This window comes from Anas platyrhynchos, chromosome 7 (genome assembly GCF_047663525.1).
Source record: "Anas platyrhynchos isolate ZD024472 breed Pekin duck chromosome 7, IASCAAS_PekinDuck_T2T, whole genome shotgun sequence".
In the NCBI taxonomy this organism is placed as follows: Eukaryota; Metazoa; Chordata; class Aves; order Anseriformes; family Anatidae; genus Anas; species Anas platyrhynchos.
This window is the reverse complement of record NC_092593.1, coordinates 6042209-6069421: the sequence shown is the minus strand read 5'-3', so window position 1 is coordinate 6069421 and position 27213 is coordinate 6042209. Positions and strand designations below refer to the sequence as shown.

At 33.4% G+C, this 27213-nt stretch overlaps 1 protein-coding gene across 1 annotated transcript in view; it reads right to left on the bottom strand.

Moving 5' to 3' along the window:
- Positions 1 to 369: 369 nt before the first annotated feature.
- The window catches only part of LRP1B (LDL receptor related protein 1B), a 669075-nt gene continuing 642231 nt past the window's right edge, over positions 370 to 27213 (bottom strand). Inside the window, exons 84-91 of the mRNA XM_038182072.2 lie at positions 26433 to 26594; positions 23373 to 23547; positions 22615 to 22719; positions 8946 to 9022; positions 6685 to 6775; positions 5130 to 5274; positions 3998 to 4096; positions 370 to 1470 (exon numbers count right to left, since the gene is read on the bottom strand). Coding sequence (XP_038038000.2) covers positions 1330 to 1470; positions 3998 to 4096; positions 5130 to 5274; positions 6685 to 6775; positions 8946 to 9022; positions 22615 to 22719; positions 23373 to 23547; positions 26433 to 26594 — 995 coding nt within the window. The 3' untranslated portion in view covers positions 370 to 1329. The remainder of the gene's footprint in view (positions 1471 to 3997; positions 4097 to 5129; positions 5275 to 6684; positions 6776 to 8945; positions 9023 to 22614; positions 22720 to 23372; positions 23548 to 26432; positions 26595 to 27213) is intronic.

Sequence of the window (27213 nt, the reverse complement as noted above, 5' to 3'; positions counted from 1 at the left end):
TCAGTATATATGTGTGAATCAGTCTTTTGTGCCTTTAAAGTTATGTATAAAATACTTTGATTCAGTTCAAACCTGAAAGACATTGTATCCTTTATTTCCATCAAAATTAAAAAAAGTTGAGTCAGATTTTCCTTCTTAGCAACAACAGAAAACAAATCAGGTCAGAGCAAGTGCTGGAAACTGATACTGAGGCTTTTCACTTCTGATATCTGGATTTTGGCATTTTACACAGGCTACTGAAACTCGGGTTTAGGTGAGGTTTAACTAATATGCAATTTGCTAATGTTTTATCTCAGCAATATCCCAATTGATTTTTATTTAAAGCATCTGCTGTGTTTTGGATTCCTTAGTATCTCTAAACGAGTATGATTTTTATTTTTTTTTTTTTGTGATTGCCAAAACTGAATGCTGTGATTGTGTGCATGTGCTTAAGGTGTTTTGTGTGTGTGTTTCCCTACTGCTTGGTACATGTTGAGGAATTATTAATTCATAAGTAATGCATATGATTAAGTGAATAAACATATAATGCATGTGTAGGCAATGCCCTCTTGTGCTCTAGGGTGGCTACTGTCCTAAAGGACTCTTGGAGTTCATATGCTTTGTCCCACAGCAAGTAAGGTTTCAGCTTCCAAGATATATTGTTACTATGTTCTATAAGGTTTTAATAAATACAAAGCTTGTTTACATGGTATATATGTTTAGTATAGCATGTACAGTCACTGAATTTCTGAAACATAATCATTGTGTTCATGCAGATCATTAGATGTTTCATTTCTATAATCTTGTTTACTTCTTGGCAACCTAAAGCTAATTTAAAAGCAAGTTATGTTGGTTTGTGAAAAGTTATCTAGCTTTATCAGGATCTGAAGAGAAATTCTAATGGGCACAAAGAAGAGAGTAGACCATTCAATCATTCTTTCACCATTTAAAATAAACAAAATTACACACTGTACTACAGCTTCCAGACTACATAATGAAAAAGTGCAGATACCATCTTCATTGATTAAGTAGAACCAAAAAAGTTCATAGAAAATAGATTGCTCATTTTCACGCTACAAACGATAATGTTGTTTGCCATTTTAACAAATTTAAAGGTGTGTTATTTCAGCAGCATTGTTGTAAGTTGTACCGTAGTGCAGTTTCTTTTTCATAAAAATACCTTACAAATGGTCAGTCAAAAGTCATCAGCAAAAGAAAAACCCAGAAAACATCAACGAAACAAAAAACAGAGGTAATGCTGATGCCAAAACAATTATAATACTGTTGGTACATAGAAAAGTAATCCTTATATTTTATACATTTATACAGAGTATAAAAGGTAACAGCAGATTATGCCACAGTCTCCCTTATCCCAATATCTATTTTCTTTGGAAGGAGTTCTCTTCTTTCATCAACGCTTGCTAAGGAGTTTCGACAGTTTTGTCCATCCATGTATAACTTTGCATATACTGGATTGGAGTAATTTGTTGGCTGCAGAGAAATTAAGCATACCTTAGATCAGTCAGATTAAACCAAAATAAACATTTATGGATATGGAAATGGGGTTGTTAAAGCTAGAACAAGTACACATAAAATATAATTGGACATATTTAATAGATACCTGGACTTCTGCAAACCTGATAATGGGTTAATTATTTAGTTCAAATTAAATTCATGATATGAGACATGCTATTAAAATAACCAGTGACGTGACATGCAGCATAGTATGATATTAAAACCATAAAAGCAATGACAAAAACAAAAACCTTGAAAAATGTCTCTGAAGTTCACTTGTCCACCTTATTACACCAGAAGATTTCAGAATAGGTATGAAGTAGTTTATAGAGAAGGTGCACTGTGAGACCATGTGACGAGTTTAACAGTAGAAAACTGCAATCAACAGTTTCCATATATTACCTGTTCTAAGACATCAGCATCCCATCAATAGCTGACCATGTTTTCGAATTCTGTGGCCCAAATATACAACATGATTTGACCAAAAATTCAATACTTTTGTAATGAAAATTAAACTTTTTTAAAAAATAAACCAGCATAACTATTAACATATCATAGTATTTACAGATTGAGAAATATTTTCTCAACAAGTTAGGTAGCTTGGACTATAACGAAAAAATCTATTGAACTGAATAATACTTCATTATAGGACAAGTCCATTTTTAAGTCTGCAAAGCACTCGAGTATATGAGAAATCTCCTACATACGACAGTGTAAAAGGATGAACATGGATGAAAACTTACTCTCCTATCAGTAATGCTAAGGGAAAAGCACTTTCCAAGGTTTATAATATAAATGTCTCAAATAATTTCTTCATACTTTGTGCGTTTGTTGTCTTCTAGAAGACCTTTGCTATGCAACTTGATATTCAGACTTTTACTCACTGGAAAAGGTACTTTGTGGTCAAAACATTCCTTTCTCGTAACCAATGAAACAGTACAAGTTTGCTTACACAAACATAAATATTTACAAAAAGTAGAAGAACAGTAAGACAGAAAACAGGTAAATGAATTTGTTTAGTGAGAAGTGGTTAAATTTTTTATTACACTCCTTACCCCCTCAAAGGTGGGTAGATTTCTTTATTTGAACATATGCTGAAAAAACACTTGGGTAACAAGGAATAAAATGAGTCCAGAATTGTAACTTTCCTTTTTCCTGTTGGTCAAACACTCTTTCTGAATCCAGGGTTCTGATATTCTTTAGGCTGGCTAGCTAAAGCAGCTACTCCTTTGGGTTAGTTAAAAGCTGCCTATTCTACTATTCTATCTATTACAGATGACAAAGTGACTGCCATGCTTCTTAGAATGGAGGAAGAAAAAGGTGAGTCACATTTATTAAAAAAAAAAAAAAAAAAGGAAAAAAAAAAAAGCTACTCTTGTATGTTTTTGGAACTTAAATATGTAATAACTGCTGCTGTAATTTATGAGAGCAAAATCTCATTTAAGCCTGTCTAGCCCCATTGAATTGGAGATCTTTACATTTGTCATAATGATTATCATCAGCAAGTTAGGTTTATTTCAAATGACAGGACTTTTTATTTCTTTGACCATCGCTGTTAAGGGTGGTAACTACAACAGTACAAAGAATCTTGGCATTTATATAGTGCCTCATGAACATGAGGCTCTGTCTCATGATACCTCTTTGAGTAGGTCCTAATGCAGTACAGTGAGCCACAAAAAGTAAATAGAGTGATGTGAGTAACAGTTACTGCTGCATATGGGCATATATTCTATGTCTTCTCATCAATGGTTCTGTAGTCCATCAGAAATGTCATACCCTATACAAATTGTTACATTTTGAACAATAAAGAATATGTTACAGTCATGCAAGAATGCAAATGGAACAAAAGATGAATATATACTGAGGCATGTGAAAATGAATGTCATATTGATGTCCCTTTTTAATAATTTAAACTTCAGTGTTTGCAAACATCATGCTGAATTGTAGTCAGTCTGATACTTTAGAAGTTACTACCTTAAGATATTCAAAAATTGATTGAAAGCTGCATTGCAAAAATTGATTGAAAAATGCATTGCAAATATTAAAGGAAATTGCTCATTTTAGTGTTTATCAAATTCCTTTAAAATGACTTTTTTTTTTTTTTTTTTTTTCTCATTTACTTGGGAACTTCTTTCAGCTTGATAAACTTCACTAAATGTCTTTAATTACAAATGAATTGAAAATACATCAAGATATACAGCTCCAAATGCCATGCTAACCTTACTTAATGCTATGCGAAAGCATCATTTTGCTCACTGGCTTTGCATCCCTTTGCATCCCCGTACATTTGCAGTTTTAGATCTTTGTATGGAGAGAGGAACCCCTTATCTCAAAATTAAAATGTATTAATTCCTGTCATTCTTCCTCACATTAAAAAAAAATAAAAATAAATAAATAAAAAATGAAACCACACACAAGATACCTCTATTCTAAAATGACAGACAAACTTTCTTTAGCGAGGGGCTGTGGTGGAATGAAATGGATTTGAATCATCATTTCTCACCCCTGTTGATAGTGGTCCTTTCAAGTCAGAGTTTAGGTAGATTGATGGAGTTGTGTGGGGAAGCTTGAATGCAGTGGGCCCTCCCCCTATGTATCTGGCCTGTATAAACAGAAAAATTTAGTTTCTGTGCTAACAGAGTATTTTCTATGTGTACTTATAATCACTGTTACATAAACAGTGCACTGATTGAAAACATTATTTTAGAGTGATCAATAGCAACAATAATTTTAAAAAAGCTCATTGCATGTATTCTTCACCTTCAAAAATTCTTTCATTCAGTCTGAGAAAAACATTCAGCATGTTAAAATCATTTTTTTATTAAGTATTACAGCCCGACTTCAAAATGAGCATTGGTTCAGTTACTCATCCCCCGGGAGTAACTCCATTTTCAGCTTACCTCTTGTACACTGCACACTGGCTATGTGATTCAGCGATGACATTCCTAGAGCTAACAGTAATCCGGTTATTGCTTTGTCAGAAATGCCACAGAATGATGGCTGCCCTTTGGTGTAAGTCTGATTACGGAGCTCTAGGAAAGATATCGCAGCATTACCCTGTTCATCCCATGTCACATCACTCAGGGTGTTCAGTCACTGAAGAGTGCTGCTGCAGAATGACAGCATCTTTACACAAAAATGATAATACTTACTAGTTTTGTGTAAACATTTAATCTATCTATCCAGCCAGAACTCTGAATTCTGTATGCCTTTGGGAGTTTTCATATATGAAGTAAGTTAAATCTTCTATGTATGAATACATTCTTTCACACTTCAAAAGGTAGACTCTATGATAATGTATTTCCATTCAGTATTTGTGACTAGACTAAGAAGATGATTAGGCAACTCAAGGCAGAATGTCTGTGACAAAACTCACTTCACATTTTAGTTCCAATCTATTTTTGTAAAATACAGGCACTAGGAAAGAATGTCCATCATCAAGCATCAGACTGCAAAAACATTTGTTAATATACACAGGAAGTTTCTTCAAATGAAACCTAACTTTTCTATATGTTCACTGTGTCGTTAAATCTAAACACCATCATTTTGTTTCTATTAATGACAGTTAAAGTCAAAATCTTTTAAAGACATAAATTAAGTAATGTTTTGGCCACTTAAAAAAGAAAAAAAAATACCTTTTCTGCATTTACAGTAAAATCTGAGGCTAAAAGACCACCTTCACTGTGATCATGGCCCACCTCATACATGTTATATGATGGATTGCCAATTTCAACATTGATTCCTCCGTTTATAATGGGTTGTCTTCTGATAGTTTTTGTCCTGTAATGCATAAACACAAGAAATAAGCTAGAGACTTAAGCTAGTAGCATATAAATGTTGAACAGCTAGACCTATTTTAACACTTCACAATCTTCCGGGAAGAGATTTAAAAACACTAAATTCTACATAAAAACATTACATTTCAAAATATAATTTTAAGAAAAAAAAACAGAACAAGACACATTCTTTATTGAAGTCAACTCTATTTCTCTTCTGAAGAGTGATTATTAAACTGTTGAGAATGACTTCTTCCACTTAAACAATTTACAGACCAGCAACCAGTTTTAACAAATTGCCTATGAATGAATCTGTTGTTTAGGAACAGCAGCATCTGACATCCATGGAGCCTGGCAGTATCAGCATTACTAATGGTACAGCCAGAAATGTATTTTGTTGGCTTTTCAGAAAGAAGAAAAAATAAATAAATAAATAAATATATATATATATATATATATATATATATATATATTGTCTTCTTCCTTTCACACTTCTTCACAAATGTCTAATGGACTTAAAAGGAGACATCTCAGTTTTGGAGGTAGGTTAACAAGACTCAGGAAGATGCTCAATCAGCAGACCGATTACTGGACTGCAGTAGGTGCTTTGCCATCTAAGTCTTCTGAATCTTCTTTAGTAGGCCACATCGATATTATTTGGAATATTTCCTTGTTAAATCTCCCTCTCCACTACCACCATTTTGCTAAACACAAGTCAACAGCTCTTCCAAACGTCTTTATACAGTAGAAATTCCCCAACAACTCTTTACAGCCTTTGAAGAAGTCAAAATATCTAGTACATTCCCTAATGTAATTATGAGTTCTAGGGCAGCTAAAATTCAAGAGAACAAAAGATTCACTGTTCAGTGCTGGAACTTGGTTTCCTGTACAAGATAAATACAGTACTGATGATGAGGCTCAGGATTCTACAGTAGGTACTCTGAACATTGTTTACATCTTCACTATAACTTACACAAAATCGAAAAGAACTAATCAATGTAAATAAATCAGAGTGAACTATAATTAGAAACTGGAAATTCTGCACAGGCTCTATCTGCAGGTATTCATAGACATGAGCAATATTTCTTAATTATGTGGTTCCAAAAAAATACATTAATTCTGCTTACTAAGTTCACTAAGTCTCTGGCTAAAATTATTAACACTTTTTCAGCCTTGGCAGGATTGAGCAAAATTGTCAAGAAATAACTATATCATCTGATCTACTGCAGGTGGAATACAAACACATTAAATATCAATTGTTCCAGCAAGAATCAAAATGTAACTAACTAATTGTATCCAGAAACAGTTTGTTTGTTTTTAACATTCTCAACATTGAAGAATTTTGATATCAAAAAGGTGCACATATTTCAAAGATTTACTTTTTATTCTATACATAACTATAAAAAATACTTACCTTCTTTTTCTTTTGCAAAGAAATAGTCCAATTACCAGAGTAGTGATCAAAGTCACCAATAAGACAAGAGGAACAATGATTGCAATGCTTCCTAAAACAGGAAAAGGAAATCTCACTGAATGTTCACAGCTAAGTCTAATCACAGATGTAAAAAAGCTAAATTAATTTTAAAAAGAATAATTTACCTTACCAACAAATGAAATTTCATGCGATAAGCTTCATTAATTTTAGATTTGAATGTTGAAAAAATATCACAGATACTGGTGTAAACACTACCAGAATTTTTTGTCAATTAATCATACCTGAGTTAATTCTCACCACACACACACCTCTCCTAAACCCCTGCCCTCATTTGCAGTGATAACGTATGAAGGTGCATGGAATTGCCACACACTTTGGACTTAAGTAGCATGGTCACTGATTTCAACTGCCTCCATCATCTTCAGCAGTATATTTAAGTCACACAACTAATAATTTGTAAGATTCAGTGCGTTGTTCTGATTGAAGAATTCTATTGTTAGCATTAATATATATTTATTACTTTTATTTGTGGGAGACATAAAGTGTAGTAAGCAATATTAATTTCTGTGTGGTTGGCATATCCCTTCCTTTTACTGCATTCTACTCAAGAGCCAGTAATTTTGTTATGTTGATATAAGCAATCAAGGCAACTACAATAATGCTTAATGTAGCAGAAAAACAGTGTACAGATCAGACAGGAATGTTAAAGCAGAGGAGGGAGCAGGGAAGAAGAAAGTCAGCTGAACATTATTTTAGCAGATAAATAAAATGAAACCTGCAAAAGTAAGGTCAGCAGTGGTACCCTTCTAAGAATTTCTCAGCTCATAGTTCAGCAATAAAAAAAAACAAACAACATACAAGTACTTTTATGTTGTAACATCTCTCAAAGTGATCCTTACAGACCACAGGACTCTAGTATGAAGCCAATGTGGAATGAAATGCATTTCCTCTACTATCACAATACTTAATTGGTGGAAAATGAAAATACTGCTTGCTGTTTCATTGACTAGATGGGTTGATTCATGACAAAATAAGCTGTTGATAGTCTGCAGCTCTCCATGAAACAGTATTAATAAAGAAATGCAAAAAAACGTCCTTGAATTCTACCTGAAGGCTTACTGAAAGTCAAGTCAGATTCTCAGAGGCCCAAAATAAAGTACTATTGAACAAAAACCTTAAGGATTCTGAATTCACTTCAGCTTATAAAGATTCAACATGTAAAGGACATTAAACAATTTCTATTTTAAGATAGCATTTGTGTAAATACCTTTTCTCCTTTGGAGAAAAAAAAAAAAAAATGTTCATTTTGCCTTGGCACGTAAACTTACACAAAAAGCCCTGAAAAACAGGCTACTAAGCATGAGCTGCTGTCTGGAAACCATGGTGCATCCTGGGGTCTAGCGGAAGGCAAAAGATGAACAGATGTTTCCTAAATCATAGCAGGTATTCCCTCAACAAGTAATATCTAGCTAGGTTTTGCCTGTTTTTTTTTTGTTGTTTGTTTGTTTGTTTGTTTGTTTTGTTTGTTTGTTTTGTTTTGTTTTGCCTGTTTCTGACTTGTAAGTTTTATCACTTGTCTGTAAGTTTTTTCACTTGTCTGGATTGGTAGGAAGATTTAATCTAAGCATCAAGCTGACCTGAATAGTGGGCAATTCGTTCTCCTGCTCTTCTTGGGTTAAATGTGACTGAGACGTACAGCAGGGTACCATCAGCATACTCAATGCACTGCAGGGGACTTTGTCCAGTTTAAACTGCCAATACCATAGCAATGCCATCCTTTTATGCTTACAGATATGTTTCAAAAAAAACACGACAGGAGCTGTTCTTATTTTCAGGGTGATTTTCACAGTAGGTAAAATTCAAACCTCTGCAGACAGCCAATGCAAAAGTTATGAACTACTTACAACTCTATTTTTGATGCTTTCAGTGGGACTTAAATGGTCAGAGGTCTTGTACTAGTTCTCTGCACAGCAGTGATATCACCAAGCACTTGTCACTTGATAACATTTTAAGAAAAGTGCAGGCTAGCCTTGAAACAGCGAGTGTATGGCATATGGCACATAGCCAAACCTTCTCATGAAACAGTGTCAATCAAAATGTTAAAGAAAAAAAAAAAAAGCTTTTTTTTCCCTCTCAATTTAAAACAGGTAACCAGCACATATCATTTCACAAACTCATATTCTAAAAAGTATCATCAAGTTAAAATTTGATGAGCAATAGCAGTTATTTGAAGTACTTACTTGTACTAATATTGTCAGACTTGCTGCTTTTGGGAGCTGGCCTCTCACACTGTGTGCCTGACCAGTTGGCTGAACATCTAAAAGGATCCAATTAAAATGATAAAATTAATAGATGTCAGCTGTTAACACAGTAACCTATTAAAGAGACCACCAGCATCTTCTCAAGAGCTACACAAATGACAACTGTGATTTTACAAAGTAAACAATAAGCTTCATGAAAGGAGTCAACAATACTCTGCCATAGTGCTTACAATATTCTGAGCAAGTTTTTAGTTCAAAACTACAGTTTTGTATCTTCAGTTGCTGCTATTATCACTGCAATCTCGATTCCAGAGTCCTTTTCTAAAATTATTGGATAATAAAATAACTAATCATATATTAATGTATCTTATACCAATTATCATCTACTGTGCGATCATGAAGGAGCATGTGAGCTGAATCCATGCATAGATAACTTAGTCTAGCAAGGTTTATTTGTACTATGTTGTTTTAGGGTCAGCTTTTATCTAGAAGCTCTATCAGCCACTTCCACATCGCAAAAAGAGTATTTGACTGGACATAAAGCACTACACACATCCAGTAACTCACACTATGTATACTAATTGCCTCCTCCCAGGGTGCTGCTGTTCCCCATTGCGCTGAATAATAAAAAGTTTACCATGAAATCCTTCTTACAGACCTGGCTGTAATAATTTACTTGCACAATTAAGATCAATCTTTTAGTAATATTCACAAACTTACTGAAGTTTTCTTTTTCTTTCTATTCACATTTAAATGTTTTCCTGAAAATTCCATAATGTTTTATATTTTTTAAAAAATTAACTATATAAGTACATACATATTTATAGCAATGTATACATATGCTTGTAAGAGAGTTAAAGTATAAAAAGCTATGAAACTGAAGGGATAGGAGTATCTCCACTGGCTTCAGAGGTCCTTGAATACTGATAATGTGAAGAATAAATATTTCGTGAGCTAGGTGCCTGGATGAGCACAAAGTTATTCAGCTGTAATTTCCTTGTGTGAACATCAATATGCAAATATTTCCTCAACTGAGAAGTTGCTCTCCATGCATACAAGTAAACACAAGGAGTTCATGCATGCAGCCTCAGCACATCCATCAGAAAGGGAAACAAATACCTGAATGAAATCCAGTTGCTTATTCATCCTGCTGTAAGTATGATTAAGTTTACTATGGAACCTGAAACTCTCCTTGTGGAAACGGCAGAAGTAGTCACTTTTCATCTGCCTCTTGCATATTGTGCAGTGACTCATATTTTTCACTGTATTTTTGAATTATTTATGAGTTTCAATAGGGGTTATCTTTAGGAAAATGCAATAGAGCATTACTTTGCATGCAGTTCTAAGAACAGCTATTATCTAGTGCCTTTCTAAGGATTAAATGAATTGCAGAGTTTAGGGCTGGACGCACTTAATGAGCAACATTGTTCTATGATATAAAAAGGTTTGGAAAGATACAAAATATTCCAGATAAATATTGTGGAATTATTCCAGGAGAGTCCCAGCTAGATTTGCTGATGATGCCTCTGACTCTCTTTTGTCTTTGCAGATCACATGGGAAAAAAGACTAATTTATCCCTTTCCTCTTAAGCCTTCTCCAGCACAATCCAATATTCAGACAAAACCTTTTACTGTGTTTCATGCTAAGTTTGAACCTTCTTTGGAAGGTTTCTAATTTCCTTTTTTTTTTTTTTTTTTGGTAGGACATGTTATGCACATGCTTAACTCAAACTCTACAGACATAAACAATGCACAGATGGTATTTAAAAAAAAAGTGTTTATTAATTGATAGTTGGTTCAAAAAAATTCCTACATAGAGTACTTGTCTTATAATTTAGTAAATTCTTATATTTAAATTTAAATGCATATTTCCATTTCCACACAGCAAAGGAACCTCCCCAATTGCTAACTAATTACAGACAATATGATTCACAATAATATAGTTTAAAACTGAAGCCAACTGACATGTTTACTCCTGATTACCACCATTTTAGCTCTTTCCAAGCCAAAAAAACCATGATTTTAGTATTTTAAAAGATGCATTTGTTCCTTTTTTTTTTTTTATAGATCCATTTTTATCAATTATATCAAATGGAAGTGATTACACTGATGGCCTACCTTATTAAGATGCTATTAAGGAACTATTTTTCAAAAGTCTACCATTTAATGCACAGCCGCAAAGAAAGTATCTCCATTCTTATAGACAAACACCTTAAATTTTTATATTTAGTATATTCTACAGGGAACCGAACTGTTGGTATGCAACAACCAAGAAAGAAATATGTTTTACTGGAAGTTTTGCATCATTGCTCTTGAGGTTTAAGTTCCACTTAATGCTATACTATGGAAAATAAAATAAGAGTTAGACATACCTTTACTTTGTACCTAAATCCTTATATTGAAAGTTTCAAACAGTTCTGCTGTATAAGAGAATCACTACTGTAAACCTACTTTAAAACACTTAAAAGAATATAATTTAGTGAGATTAGTAAAAGATTCACCATTGAAGTATGCCAAGTATAAGCTTATCAGAAAATTGTGCATACTGTACACATTCTTCAAAATGTTATAACAGATATGACACCATGACAGCTGGTGAAGAAAGAAAACCTACAGTTCTATATGTAGAAAACAAAGGAACAAATTAAGGTAGTAGGATTAGCAGTTCTTGGCATTTTAATTGCAAAAAGTCAGCAATACTGAAACAGTTCTGAGCAATTTGATAAAAGTCTCATAAAAACATGATAGTTGCCACTTCACTTTCCTTTTCCAAAGGCTTGCTGTCACCAATACCTCCTTCAGTGGGATGAAAGCTGACAGGATGGCAATAATTTTCTTCTGAAATTAGACGTAAAATGCTTGCCCTTTTATGGTCTAGGAAGCCATTAAAGAATCTTGGGCGTACAGAACAGAAAACAAAATAAGGTCCAAGGGAAAGGTGTTTGCAAGGGAGTTTGACACCAAAAATTAGCCCTGAGCAGGCACATGAATAATGCTGGGGTTAGGATATGGACAACAGTTGCTGTAGGAATGTGGGAAAGATTAGTAGATCTGAATTACTTTTATTAGTGTTCAGATACAGTAGACATAAGTTGTTCTTAATAACAGACATTTTTCTGATATTAGAACATTTAAACTCAGACTGCTCAGTATCTAGCATGGGAACTGGCTTCTGGTTTAATTGGATGCACATCATTTTGCACTTTTCCAAATCATTTGATATCAGGAGTTTTTGTTCTGTACTACTGCCAAGAGTTTTATGGCCAAAGATATGACATTTGCAGTATAGGCCAAAAAAAAAAAAAAAAAAAGGGAATTGACGAAGAAGAAAGCCACTGATTTCAGTGAAGACATACATGCTATCAAGAACTGCACAGAAAGACAGTGATAAAGCCTAATCTGAGCTACACAAACAAATAAAGATGGAAACAGATTGGGATCTTGACAGTGAAGGACAGGTTGGAGTCAGTTGAGTGGTGCAAGGTGCTACAGGTGCAAATCTCCAGTCCCCAACAGAGTCAGTGAACAGATCAAAGAGCAACAGCATCTTAGAGAATGCCAGTATAAATCCTGAAAGTGAATGTAATAAACAAAAGGTTGTACATGGCCTGCTGCCAAGGTCATTAATGAAACTACCTACAGCTCTCTCTCTTACAATTTAGTTCTACATTTAGAAAGAGGTGACTGCTCAGGAAACACACATTGTGAGATACAGACTGCCTGTGCAATAAGAATTATTTATGCAGAGGAAATAGTATTGCAGAAGAGAAATGTTTTAAAAACTCTAAACTGGAATTGTAAAGACATCTGACTTGTAATGAGAAACATTCAGAATTAAGACATTTACATTTTAGAGAATGATCATGCTGTTGTTACAGAATCTGTTCACGAGAGAAAATGTCTCTTTTCTCTATTTTTCTATAAACCTTACAGGTCAGTGCACTGAAACACTCTAAACTCAATTATATGGGCACTTGACCAAAAGGAGCCATTTGACTATGAAATGTCTGAACAAATAGAAAAAGCTAGTAAAAAGGCTAAATTGGAGGAAGTGTGGATATTTCTTTTTTTTTTTGTGTGTGTGTGTGTGTGTGTGTGTGTGTGCGCGCCAAAGGCATTGTCATAAAATATAATATAGAAGGCATAATACGCAGTTAAAAGTGCTCTTGTAAAGATGTAAAGAGCTGTTTTCCAACTCAATACACCAGTGTGTAACAAAAAAAAGTCAGAAAGCAGCACTAAAAGATTAGACCAGAAGTACAACAGAATCTGTGAAACAGTCATTACAATACAGAGGCTGAAGGGGAATTGAAAATGTTTCTTACCTAAAAATGTTATTTCTTCATTACAGTAAGTAATATAGCGAAGTAAATTTCTAACTTTTATTTTTAGTCAAGACATAGATAGCAATGTATTAAAAATAGTAAAAGCATTTAAAGGAAAGTATCCAGCCCCTCTATTTTGAGAACACATTAAAATTCTACTAGAAAATGTCTTCTCATTAGTATTATAATTCTTTGTAAAATGAGAACACAGAACATCTGAATTATAGTTATTTACTATTTGTATTAAATTGCACCAAAAGGCAGAAATTGAAATAATTCACTTTTTCCCTAAAACTCTGTAGAAAGACATAGTATGAAATAATCCTTGCCCTATACTAAGTCACTGAACTATTCCTTATTAATTAATTAAATAAATAATATAGATACTTAGTAGAAGCAGTCTTTATAAAGGGAGCTGATAGTACAGAGTTATACCCACAGACAAACCCCCAAGTGAAGGAATTTGTTGTAGAAGCTACGGGATTGAAACCTTACAACACAACTTGAAAAGGAAGTACAGGTTACCTTGCTGTACAAAAAATTAAGAATAGAAAAATAGAAAAACTGCATAACCCAAAAGCAGACAACGTTTCCAATAGAAAATTACTTTTGAGGAATGCAAAGAATTTTGGTAACAACATACAAGAAAAACTGTGACTTTTAACATTAATTTAATTTTTGCATGACATTCATACACAGAAATCTTCATTCACAGCTAGTGCATGGTGTTCACTGCTAAGGAAAAAGCCTTGAGATGCATCTTAGCCTCTGTGATTCCAAAGTAAAAAAAAATAAGTGTAATCGTGAACTCCATGCTGTTAGGAATTTGTATACAATACATATACTATTATAATATTTTAATAATATTAACATAGAGTATATAATATTTTAATATTATTAACATAGAGTAAATATATAAAAATTAAGCATGTCTAGATGACTACCACTTCAGCTGAAATTACACTGAGCAACCAAGTAAAAGAATAGACTGAAGTGGTAAAAATATTAAAAGAATGAGAACTGAGTGGATCCATAGATATATGACAAACCATGTTTCTCTCTCCTTCACACAGAGATAAATTAGTGATGTATGGCAGCAGTTGCTATGCAAGTTTTATCTGAACAATTTTAAACTTATAAAGGGTACTTGCATTACAGCCTAGCTGCTAAATGTTCAATGAAGACTGTACATGTTCCTGTTTTCCGAGGTCTTGTCACTTTTTTCCTTTGCCAACTACTCCTCAAACATCTGTTTGCATTTAGTTCTTTAACTAATGCTAGTTTACAATACAAACTGAATGAATTTTACAATATAAAGTTACAACCTGCTGATTATGTTCAAATTCAAGACATTTATAACAAACATTTTTTAGTTGAAAAAGAAAGGTCTCAACTAGCATAATACAGTGAAATTCCTGTTGTAATTATAACTGTGTTATAGCTATATAGTTATATTTAGCTTCATTAAATATATCCTAGGAAAGCATATGGAAAACATTTATTGCAAAATACTTGATATATTTTTCTGTTCTATGATTTATACTGCCTGTCATGATTACAATTGCTTTCTAGTCTTAGGCTGTCTTCTCAATGCTATGATTATTCTATGCTGCAATAGCTTTTTTCTATTCAACCTTCAGAAAATGCCAGTCAGGGGACTTCACAAGATTTCCTTCCTGTCCGGAACCAGACTATGGATCTACCTTAACCTTTTTTTTGATCAGAGACCTGCCATAGTTTTACATTTACTTATGTTTTTGCATATACTTACAGTGTTTCTACATACATATATTTACATACAAACTGTTCATATTTGAAGATTTTTAATGAGAAAGAAACATCAGGAGAGAGGTACAGCATCACAGGAAAATGAGCTTGAGGGAAATATACTCCGTGTGGATGAACTCAGTCTTTTTTTTTCAGATTTGCAATAACATGTACATGTGTACACATGCGTGTGTGTACACACCCATGCGTGCACACACACAGATTTTCTCTCTCCAACATACTGAAAATAAAGCTCACAAAGCATCTCTCCTGTTTAGTACATTCCTGGAGGAATTATTTATTCTGATATCTTCATATCATCACTTCAAGTTCAAGCTTCTTGTTCTCACTTATAAGAAATTAATTTCTTTTCACTCCCTATGTGTTTTGTATTGTTTCTAACGTATTACTCAGCCAAAATCCTCATTTTAGAAAGAAAGTAATTTAAACATTGTCCACCCTTCACTTTTCAGTTTCTTCTGCTACCAAAGTCATGCTTTCCTTCAAGCTCTTGTATCATATGTGCCTTTTAATTAATTTGAAAGGCCACTGATTTCTCTACTGAATTTGCTCTCAAAACCATGCATCTGCTTACTGAAAGCAATTAAAAGTATCTAGGGTGACTTCTTCTACATTACAGAAAAAACAAGTTCTAGTTTAGAAATACAACACACAAAACCTGAAAGCCTCTGAACAGCCAATGCTTCTTATCACAGGCAACTAATTCAAGGTTGTGAATTGTCTTCTGAATTTCTCTCTTTCTTACACATGACAGCTAGGAAACAGAGACTCTGAAGTTTAGATACATAGACAGTAGCCTAGGAAGGAAGAAATGACTACCCTTTTAATTAGCCAGCAAAAAAATATAATCTTACTTGTGTCACATTGAACTTCTCAGCCAAACTGATGAAGGGTTGCTCAAAAGCCCATTAAAGTATTTATAAACTCTTTAAAATCAGTGGGATTTTGGTAAGGACCAACACAATTTATGTCTTTTATCAGTTTTGACTGTAAACTTCTTAGAGCAAGAACTGTCCTTTGTTATGTTTCCATAATGCCTAGTGCAAGGGGGTTACAATTTTATCCCACTTTTGTGCAGATGCTAATAATAATAATAATACAAACATAGAGTTATAGCAAGCTATAGGTATAGTAAATGTATGAAATACACAAATGTAAGAGAGGGTAATATTCCTCGAAATCAGTATCTATTATAGCCATTTCTACTACAGAAATTGACAGAGTACTGCTTATGTTACAACTAGGGTTGAGCTTGTATACTCAAAAGCTTTTAATTTTTTTCCAGCTCTCTTTATTGGTGTAATACAGGACATAATCTTTCACTAAACCTTGCTTCTCTTTCATGGTGTATAGTTAGGAGATAGATAATTAGTGGGAAGGAAATAGAGATGCAAATAAAAGTAATTTTTAAAAAAAAGACTGACTGATAGAACAGCTAAAACAGACAGTTTGTAAAATAAATTGAAAAAACATTTCTTGACTATTTCCCATCTGAATCTGATCTCATGTTCATTCTGCTTTCAATGGGCTGATGAAGTTACTGAAGCAATTCAGACATATCTCATATGCTTCTAGTGTTACATGTCCCACTCCCCCCAGATCATTACAGAATAGTACTGAAGATACTTGTAACAAACTTAATACACAAATTCTAAAAAGACAGTAACTACACATAAGATCATACTGTCTGAGGACTCCCTCAGTGGTACAATTTTTAGAAAAGGTCAAATTTTATCATTTTGATATCAAATTCTTTCAACGTTTGTTGAGCAGAAAAGAAAACAGAAAATAATACAGAAAAAAATAATAAAGTTTTTTATATTCCTAAAAACAATGCAAAGAATTAATAATCTAGATTTGTAGGTGTCTTACCTACAAAGACAAATCACAGTGTATCCTGCATCTGCATCAAAGTGAAGACCAGCTTCACTTTCTTTTTTTTTTTTTCCATAAAAAAAAAACAGCAAAGGTTGTTAAAAGGAGAGTAAATTCTTACAGGCTTATAGTTCCTCTGTATGATTATGGCTAGGATTGCCATTTAGAATGGATAAATCTTATTTTCTCTTGTCTTTACTGAATGATAATAAGGGCTTTATTACTTACAAAGTATGCATTCTCAACTGATCTGGCTGCAAGAGGCAGAAGAGTTCTAACTGAATTAAAATAAAATCATCTCCCTCCAATTTCTTCCCTCCAAAAATCATCCACCTATGACTAGTTAAGAAAAATGTTAGCTCTTAATTGTCTCTCAGAGACCAAGCAGATGTCATCCACAGTGTGACCAGAAATGCAAATTGGAGGGGTAAATTATTTTCTCTACCAGTGGAGCAGAACTTACAGAAAAAGTCTTTGAGAATCCTGTTCCATGGCACAACATCTCTGGGATATTTTCATTCCTTCCCAAAGTCTTTTACTTAGTATGAGGTCAGTAAAATTATAAACAAGCTCCAGTTAAAAACTAATTTGTGCCACAAAGACACAAGATATTAGAAAAAACAGTGAGAATAGAGGTTGGCAAGAAGAACTGAGACATATGGAACTACTCTTCCTCGATCACTGTAACTGCCTTTAACTCCATAAAACAACCATTTGCCTCTCTTCTCTTTCCTTTAAGCCAGAAACAATTTAGAAGGCTCTCTTAACTCCTAGACACAGAGAGTGGCCGTACTAATCCAACAATCAGTTTGAAGACAACAGGAAGACTAGCTTTATCTGTGATTATACTGTGAATGTGATGAAGTAAATTATCTACTAAAGCTTCATCTAAATTTCATCCTCGTTACCAATTCATCCGAATCTCTTCCTCACACTGAAGAGAAACTTGAATTTGATCTTTCTCTAGTACCTTCTTTTCTTCCATGTTTCCCCCTTTCCACCATGTAATACATTTAACAAAAAAGCTTCTAAAATTGTATTCAGATAAACCTCCTGAGATGAAAGAGAAAGGACAGTTTAATCTTACTAAAAATCATTATCTTGTTAATGTCTGTTGCCAACTTATTTATTTATTTATTTTGAGCTTGGTATATGCACTTTTCTGGATAGCACAAGTGCCCAATAAAATTAATCTTGGAAATATTGTCACAGTAAAAGGAAATAGTAAGTAAACAAAATAAGTTAATCACTCTGTTCAAAATGTTGCAATCCCTCCCTCAGCTTTCTTTGGAAGACAACCTGCTCAAAAGGGAAGAACCACTGCCTTCATCAACTAAATAGTACTTCAGATACTAGTATTTCACCTTCAGGAAGGAAGAAAATTGCATCTAATTTCACTTTTACACAGAGAAGTGATTTTTTTCTCTCTGCTCTGCTTTCTATAAGCCGCTGTTTTGTACTTTTCCCTCATTATATATTTCAAAGGAAAAGGAAGAGTCTCATCTAGTCTTGGAAAGTAATACTTATCCACGGATTTCTGAAGTCTGTTTTGTTACTTTCTACAGCTGAGTCCAAACTTTGACCATTGCGTGCTCCGGGCATTGGCTTCACAGTGGCTTCTGAAGGAAAAGAAGTATTTTCATCTGTCTGTGTGTCTGGCAGCATGAATCTTTTCAGTATTGTTCCTATTCAAACAACCCACCTCCGTACTTCTTTGCCTTACATAGAAAGTAGGCAGAAAGGATTATGGGGCCTGTAGAACCTGTGATACCTTTCTGTTAGCATAAATTCTTGAAATTGTTGGCATCTGGCCTCATATAGAAGCTCTAAGGAGGTTAAAATTTTGTTATCAATTCAAAGACTAACCAAGAAATATATATATATATATAAATATTTTTAAATGACTTCTCATTTTGGTCAGCAAATTTAGTTAAGCCACAAGATCCTGAGAACAGGCAGTGTCAAAAAATAAACATTGATGCTACTCAGAAAGTTCCTAATTAAATTAACCTCATTGAAATCCTACTGTAATATCCAAAGCAGTTTTGACTCCAGTAGAAAGAGAATGCAACCCTTGTTGGCTATAGGAATGCATATTGAAAAAAAAATCTTCATATTTTTCCGTGGAAATCTTACATTAGATAAAAAGTAAATATTTACTGGTTTATTGAATTATGAGAGAGTATGTAAAATTCAGAACTGATTCTGAATGGTGTATTTTTATGCTATTTTATCTATTACAACATTTCACAATAAATTTTGTACTGTTACTTTCTTGAGAGCTCTGATAACATCCCCAACATATTAAAAAGAAAAAAAAAAAAAAAAAGGAATGGTACTTGCAGTACATGACCTTATAAGCAGCAACATGTTTTGCTTCAGGCTATCTTATTCTTAAATCTGTAGGATGCACAGAAATAGAAACTGTCCTGGCAATCATTTCACATGAATGCTGACCAACAGACCTACTCTCCATACTCTTCAAAATTTTAAGATGTGGTAGTCAGAAGACTAATGTACTTTCTAATGGATTTATGGTAGCTCTAGCCAGTTTCATTGCCTGAAAAACATTGACAAAGTATTTTGATTGTACTGATTAAAAAAACTGTATTATTCACCATACCTAGTCAGTCTCATTGTCTCATCTCTACCAGACAATGTAATCAATCCCCACAGCAGTTTACATTTTCAGAAACCATGAGATAAGATTAAAGCTGTTAGAGATTTTGTATTTTATCCCAAATCTAGGTCTTTGGCTCATGATTTAAATTCCAATTTTTGCATCATAACTGTTGAGTAAAGTAATGTACATCTAACTGTTATTGTGCATCTCTGTGTACATGTATGCCTAACTTAGAGCATTTTCAAAGACTAAGTCTGTTTATTTCCTGATAAGGATTAAATTTTACCCTTTAATACATAGACCTTAAATCCATTAGCAAAATACAGCACACAACGGTGTCTATTCTATATATTTTTTATCAGCAAAGTTATGAGGTAACTCAAATGCTTCTGTTTAATAGTTACTTTTTTAGAGCATACTTCTATAGTTTACAAAAAGACCTATGAATACAGGCTAAACTCTTGAGAAGGTAGCTAAATAGCTCCCCAGCTTCTTTCCCTACAGAGATAAGAAATAGTAAGTCAGTTTTAGACTACAGAACATGTGCAATATCACTGTTTGCTAAACTTTATGCTGCGTAGGATTAAATTGATAAAATATCTCAATGTGAACAATAAAAGCCAAGAAGCATCTTTTTTAGTATTTTCAATACACTTTTTAAAAATAAAGCTTTTTATTTCTTCCTCCAATGACATAGATACTCCAACAATATGTTTAAATATAATCATCAGTGCAACTATCAAAGAGTAAGTGTGCATTACAGAAACAAGAACCCGGATTAGGTATATACTGTGAAATGTATGTGAATGTGCATGACTTGAACCAATGAACTGTGGCCTGAAATGATGTCACAGAATGTGCAGCATTAAGTGGAAGGTTAAACCTACTTGCATCTCGGTTCATTAAACGCAGTTAAAGTGCAAATTCCCTCATTCTGACAGTAGTAATCACAAGGGTTCACTTTCTGGTCACAGCGCTGACTTTTAAACCCCACAGAGCATCTGCAGAATTTCAGTAAAATAGACCTCTATAAATATTCTGCCTTTTGCTGAACAGATTTTAAATGCATTACATATAATTATGGCAAGACACGCACACATACACAGGCACACACCCATAGATGTAAAAAATTAATAGCTTTTTTCATGGAAAGATCTAATCTGACTACATTGAAAAATTTGCTCATCAAAGCTTTTTAAGCACTTTTAAAACAATGGGCCTATACAAACTTAGGTGTTCAGGAATCTAAGATTTGTAACAAAGTAGTATTGTCAAACGTTATGCGCATTTATATTGATTGATCCAGTGTGCAATGGTCTTAGAAATGTTCATGATTGTCTTCTTAGCATGGTTAAGTATTGGCATATGCTACCAGTTTTTTATTTGGAAATACATAAACAAATTAACACATGAAACTTGTTTTCCTTGAGATGCTATGGTGTTCCAGATGGAAAAAGAACAGATCAGCTATATTAAGAAAAAGAAAGGAAGAATCAAAGTTCTAAAATAACTGTTCTAGGTGTTTAAGCACCTGGACTACTAGACTTGCCCATCACATTTTAGTCTTACATATTACAGCTGTTACATTCTCTTTTTGCTGAGGTTTATGAGTCTCTCTAGTCTTCTACTAACGATATTTAAGGAGATCCAAAAAACAGGTAAAAAGGGCCAGGTGAAAATAACAATAATAATAAAAGAGCCATAGGTACTTAAAGCAAAATAAGGACTATGGTGCAGTTGCATTCCACTGTCTCTAACCCCAAAGCTACAAACATTTGTTATCAACTTCTTTCCAATAGCTCAACCCTTATGGTTTTGCAGCTTTGCAAAGGTGCTTGAGCTTTCATAGGGAGGAACATTTGATCCGTCTCTTACATTGCTAAAGTCACAAAAACTAAGCATTTCTCTAACCTCCTTGAAAGTCTGAATACAGCTAACACTCTCTCTAAAAGTCTAAAAACACCTACATCACGCACGTCAACAAATGTTGACTGCATCTGTATTCACAGATCTGTAATACCAGATCGCAGACAAGAATTTACTTATGTCACCCTGGAAATTACATATTTAAGTCTAATTATATCTTATAATACCTCATATATTCTTGGAGAACACTGTGACATCTAGGTTGGTTTAAAAAGTGGAAGACTTTCACAGTGAGGCTCTTCTGCAGTGCAGAAAAGATTGGATTATTTATTAGGAAAAAGTAAAAAAAGAAACAATCCAGAAGTGTGACTCAGTAGCTCAGTGCAACTCTCAGCAGGAAAAAAAAATAATTTCTTGCTATGATGCCTACTTCTGTATTTAATATTTAGTAGGTGAAAAAGATACACCATAGCTCTCAAAAAAGGACTAGAGGAAAGGACTAATGTAGGCTTTACTACCTCTTAAGAGAGTACTTCACAGTCTAGTCTACAGAATCACATTTTCTTTGGTATTGGATGTCTGGGCTTAAGAAAAGCATCTTGAATTATTTTCTTAATGCTGGTGTATTTCTGCAGAAGGGGAAACTGATCTCACCACATAACAGCCAAGCTTCTATGGGTAGTGTAAAGGTTAAGACAGAAATGAGATACATGAGCATATCCTCTGACACATAAAGGAAATAAACACTGATATCATTCTCCCTGTTCTCTAGCCATCAGGTTCCTTACAGAAATGTATCACCACCACCTCTGACCGCCTTCATAAAAGAAAACACTTCATCCACCTTTGAATAGCAGGGACAGACAACCATCTTGTACATTTGGATTCCATTCCAGAACAAATACCTAAATAAGCTTTAGATCTGGCCCCAAATTATTAAGTCTCAAAACACTTATCTTCATGTCTATATACATATAACATATAGCTTATTGTTTGATACACATATTGTAAAAATGTAGAAAAGGGTTACAGAAATAGTCAGAAAAAGTACCAAAAGTTGCGACTGCAACTGGCATATTTTATTTCCTAAAGAGATCAGAAATACAAAAACTCTAGTATTTGTTGGTGTTTTATTATGGTCTCCATAGATATTTTAATGCAGGATACTCACAGACAGACTGGTATATTTGTGTCTGGGTCCAGCTGACATGTACCACCATTGTAACAGTAGCCATCACATAACTGACACGTAGAGGCAATCTTTCCATTAGTGCAACTGTCATAGTTAAAAAAAAATAAAAATTGCTATCAGTATATTAGTAAATCTAGTGAATCACATTATAACGATCCATATATTAAAATACTAATTTTGTGATATGTATTAAAATTGCAAGAATTCTAGGTTTCTAACTTGAAAAGCTAGTGCAGGCAGTGAACTTTTTACACAAAATATTTTAAATCTTTCCTTTTATGAAAATAAACTATTATTATATAAAATAATCATTCAGCAATACAGCAGCACATCTTAATTTATATGCTTTCATTAGTATCAATATGTCTTTTCCAATTTCACAGATACTGCAAAAAGAACACATTTTGATAGTGTGGTAAAACTAGACTGTTTACTAAATATTTCTATGACAAATTTTTTTCCAGTCAAAGACACATTCAGTTTCCTACTACATTATGCTTCTCCCAGTGAGAAGTACTCCAAAAGTTGGTTTAAAAAATCAGGAGCCAATGAGTTCAACCAAAACTTGGTAGCTGCACACTCACAGGCACTGTTCTGATGTGACCATTTCAGGGGCTAGTTGCTCTGTAACTGATTTTACAGATCTAAAGGATACTGCAGTGTAATGGGTATCAAATATACAATTTTGAATATACCCTCTTTTCTCAACACACACACATACACACACACACACTTACTTGCATACTATGTCATTACTGTCCTTGTTTATTATGCAGTGTCCCCCATGACACCTTATACACTTGTCCACTTCACATTTTGGACCTTCGAATCGTACTGGACAGACACATTCTACGCTTCCATCATCAGAAATAGTACATGATTCAGAATTTACACAATAATGGTGGCAAACATCTGCAAGAAACATGAAATCTAATTACAAAAAGACATTAAGGAGCGTCACATTTTTGTAATGATTAAAAAATAAAGAAAGCTTTTTTCCTTTCTTTTGAAAAAGAAACCCCCCAACAGATATGCAATATATTAGCAACATAGTCTTGTGAAGTGAAATAGAAATATAAGTTCATAAGAGATTTTTTTTCCTTCTGGATTTCTAACCATTTATGGCACCACCACACATGATACAAAGACTACTGATGAGAAGCAGAGCAGTGTTAATATATTTAATGGGACATTGGCTGAATAAAAATATTCTGATAAATGCACATTACCATTAAAAACATTATGTTAAACTGAAATGGGAACAGTATTTTGAAATAATTAACTTTTATTTTCATTTGTCCACATATAAAAATTTAATGAAGTTCTAATAATACCATATAATGACATGACCAATAAGTTCTACAAAAAATACATACCGCCTTATCTTTATAGGCTGTGCAGGACTCTATTATCTTAAGTAACTGCTTCAACATCAGCAGGACTGAGGTTTAAAGCAATAAATTCTTTAACTCTTTGGAAACACTAGTAGCCATCTCATTTATTTCATCTCCCTTTTATATAAACAAGTTAGCAGACTAAAGAAACTTGCAGAGCTACCAAGATATGTTGTTATCTAAACAATTATGTAAGAGTGACAACTTTCTTTTGACTAAACAGTTTTATTTTTACATCTTGTCATTTAAGCTTCTCAGTCCAGACAAATCACTTCTCTCTGTTTCTAGTACTTCAGCTCTGTCTAGTTAATGTTGTGTGGAACTTTTGGTGGTGTTCCTGATGGACAAATGAAGTAATTAACAGATAAAATGCATCATTTCTGAACTATGCATCTGTATTAATTCAAATTGTTCTATATTAATAAAATATTAACTTTCTGTCAAAATTAAAAAATTCAAGTCCTTTGAAGATCAGGATATAACTGAGGACAAATCATCAGCAGCTAGAAGTAGAGTATTACCAAGCCCTTCAATGGAAAATGAAACCTTGGCCATATGGCAACTTCAGCCTTGAATGTGAAATTTTAAGATGTTGTTTTACTAATAATATTTTCAACTTCAGAGCACAAGTAAAATACCTATGCACATTCATGTATCACACTTTGCATATAAACTGGTTTCAATCACATCACTGAAAGACCAAATTCTTAGAAGCAACTAATCTTTGTAATATTATAAGTTATATTAATAAATTTCAATAGGCATACAAACTGACCGCTTTTAATACAGCAAAAAAAAACCAACATACATACTTTTGAATAACAAAACTTTTTGAATAGCAAAACAAACAATAGGTGTGAATCTATGCACATATCAACTGTTGTCAATCTGTGCGATGTCACAGAACTGTTACTGGCTACAAAATAATACTCTAAAAGATTGTAAGACTCTTCTTTTCCTAAAAGTATTAAGGTTTAAATAAACAAAACCTGTAGCTTATTTTGTATTTTATGATGTGTTTGAGTCTCTGTATTGTGGCATTTTTGCAAAGTGTCAGCAGAAAACCCAAATCTGACAATAAGCACTGTTTAAAAAGTAACCCTAAATTTACATTTAAATTAATTCTTTTAAACAACAACAACAAACAACAACAGCAACAACAAAAAGCAAAAAACATGTTTGCAGAAGCATTCAACTAGAAACAATTTGTTTGGTTTTGGGTAAGCCTCAAGTAAATATTTTTCTTAATCTGTATGTCTGTCTGGGCATGATTTATACTGTTTTCAAATACCCAATTGTGTTTGCAGATAGTTATTTGTGGATCCATGCAGTTTGTTTAATACCAAGTGGGAGAGAATCACAATTACTTCTGGTTTTCCTTTCAAAGGTTTCAATTTATTTCATAGTCTCCCAACTGGAAATACATTCAGTTTACTTCAGTACAAATCCTATTTAAAGATACGCAGTAACCCATTCCCTGTTTGACAATCTTTCACTAAAACAAAGTACTTTTTGTATCTAGTAGGTAATTCTAAACCAGACCTTTATAACAACTAATTTCCCTTCAATTTTGTTTAAATATAGCCTTTTCAGTGAAGTCACTGAATTATGTAAAGAGATTATGGTTTTCACATTGAACATCCTACAACCACTATGATGATCCTCTATCTCAGTGTTATAGTCAATGCAAAAACACGTGTAGAGAAAAAGAAATTTTTGAAAAACAGGAAAAAAATTCTGACCTCGGATAATTAATTGATATTAAGTTAGGCTTGCTTGTTAGTAGCTGTTTGTTAGAGTGCTACAGACTTTCTAAAGGCATGAAAACGTTTGGATAATTAAGGTGATCTTGGAGTGAGTGGATGAAGGAACATGGAAGAATGAACCTCAAAGCAGCACCGATTATATGCTGCTTACTAGGATTAGAAATAAAATGGTAAATTAGCAGTTGGAGAAAGAGTGTTGGCTATTTGTGAAGATAAAGGACACCAGAAAAAATCTTTAACCAAGTATGTCAGATTATTATTATTATTTCAGAAATTCCACCAGCAAAAAATAGTAAATATAAAAAGTTTAAGTAGAAAATTTTAATTCAATGATGTTATTTCTATTTATGAAGTCAGATGTCTGGGACAATTCCATTTTAGATTATTTTTCATGTTAATACTAACTTTAATCACTTCTGAATAAGTTTTTTCCTCCTACATGAGTAGATGGATATTGTGGAAGCATGTTCAAAGATCATTTAGATAGACCAGATTCCATTTTCTTAGGAGTAAGAATAATTTTGGACCTAATTTTATCAATGTGTACCACAGATAACCAAATCAATTCATGTTAAACTTCCATTCTGTGAAACTTCTATTATAAATCCAGGTTTACTAGCGTGTGAAGATTACTTACAGTACTGACATCTGTCTCCTGTGTACTCAGGCAAGCAACTGCAAAAGGGTTGATTTCCAGCAGTGACACTGCAGGTTCCTCCGTTTTGGCAAAAATGATGGCAGACTGTCTGGTTGCAGTTTGGTCCTGTAAAACCTAGTGCACAGTTGCAGGTAGGCCTCCCTGTTCAAAACAAATAAGACTACTTTATGATAGAAATACAAATTAAAATAATAATCACTACATTAAAGATACATTTTTTTGTAACAGTAGCAAGCTTTAATGTATGAGCCCGACTTTTTCATCTTACACTTGTGCACGTATAGTTGGTCACTGGCTATTTATTTGGGAATTATTTTGAAAGACTGTCTTACGTAGGAATATTTGATATGACTAAGCTCCTCAAATCATCCTGACAGGTTGGGTTCCACTCAGTTGCAGAAGATATTTGTATAATCATCATTGCAGTTTCTTCAGAATTCAATACATTATTCTCAAAAGTACAAAGTTTTGTACATATCACATGAATACAAAAATATTTACTAGTATGCTAGTAAGTCAATTTTACATAACATTTTTACTAAAATAAATATCTCTGGCTGTTCTGTTATCCTGCCCCTCTAATATAATAAATACTGTAACTTAAGGTGAGTTGTCTTGTATCAGACCAAAGATGCATATAAGGTCCAATATGCAATTTCTGAAAAGTAAATGAAGGCAAGAATATTTGTGTAGAATGAATTCCTAGTCTACAGTAGCTTATTTTAAGGGGTTTTAAAATACTATTTAAACCCTAATGCAT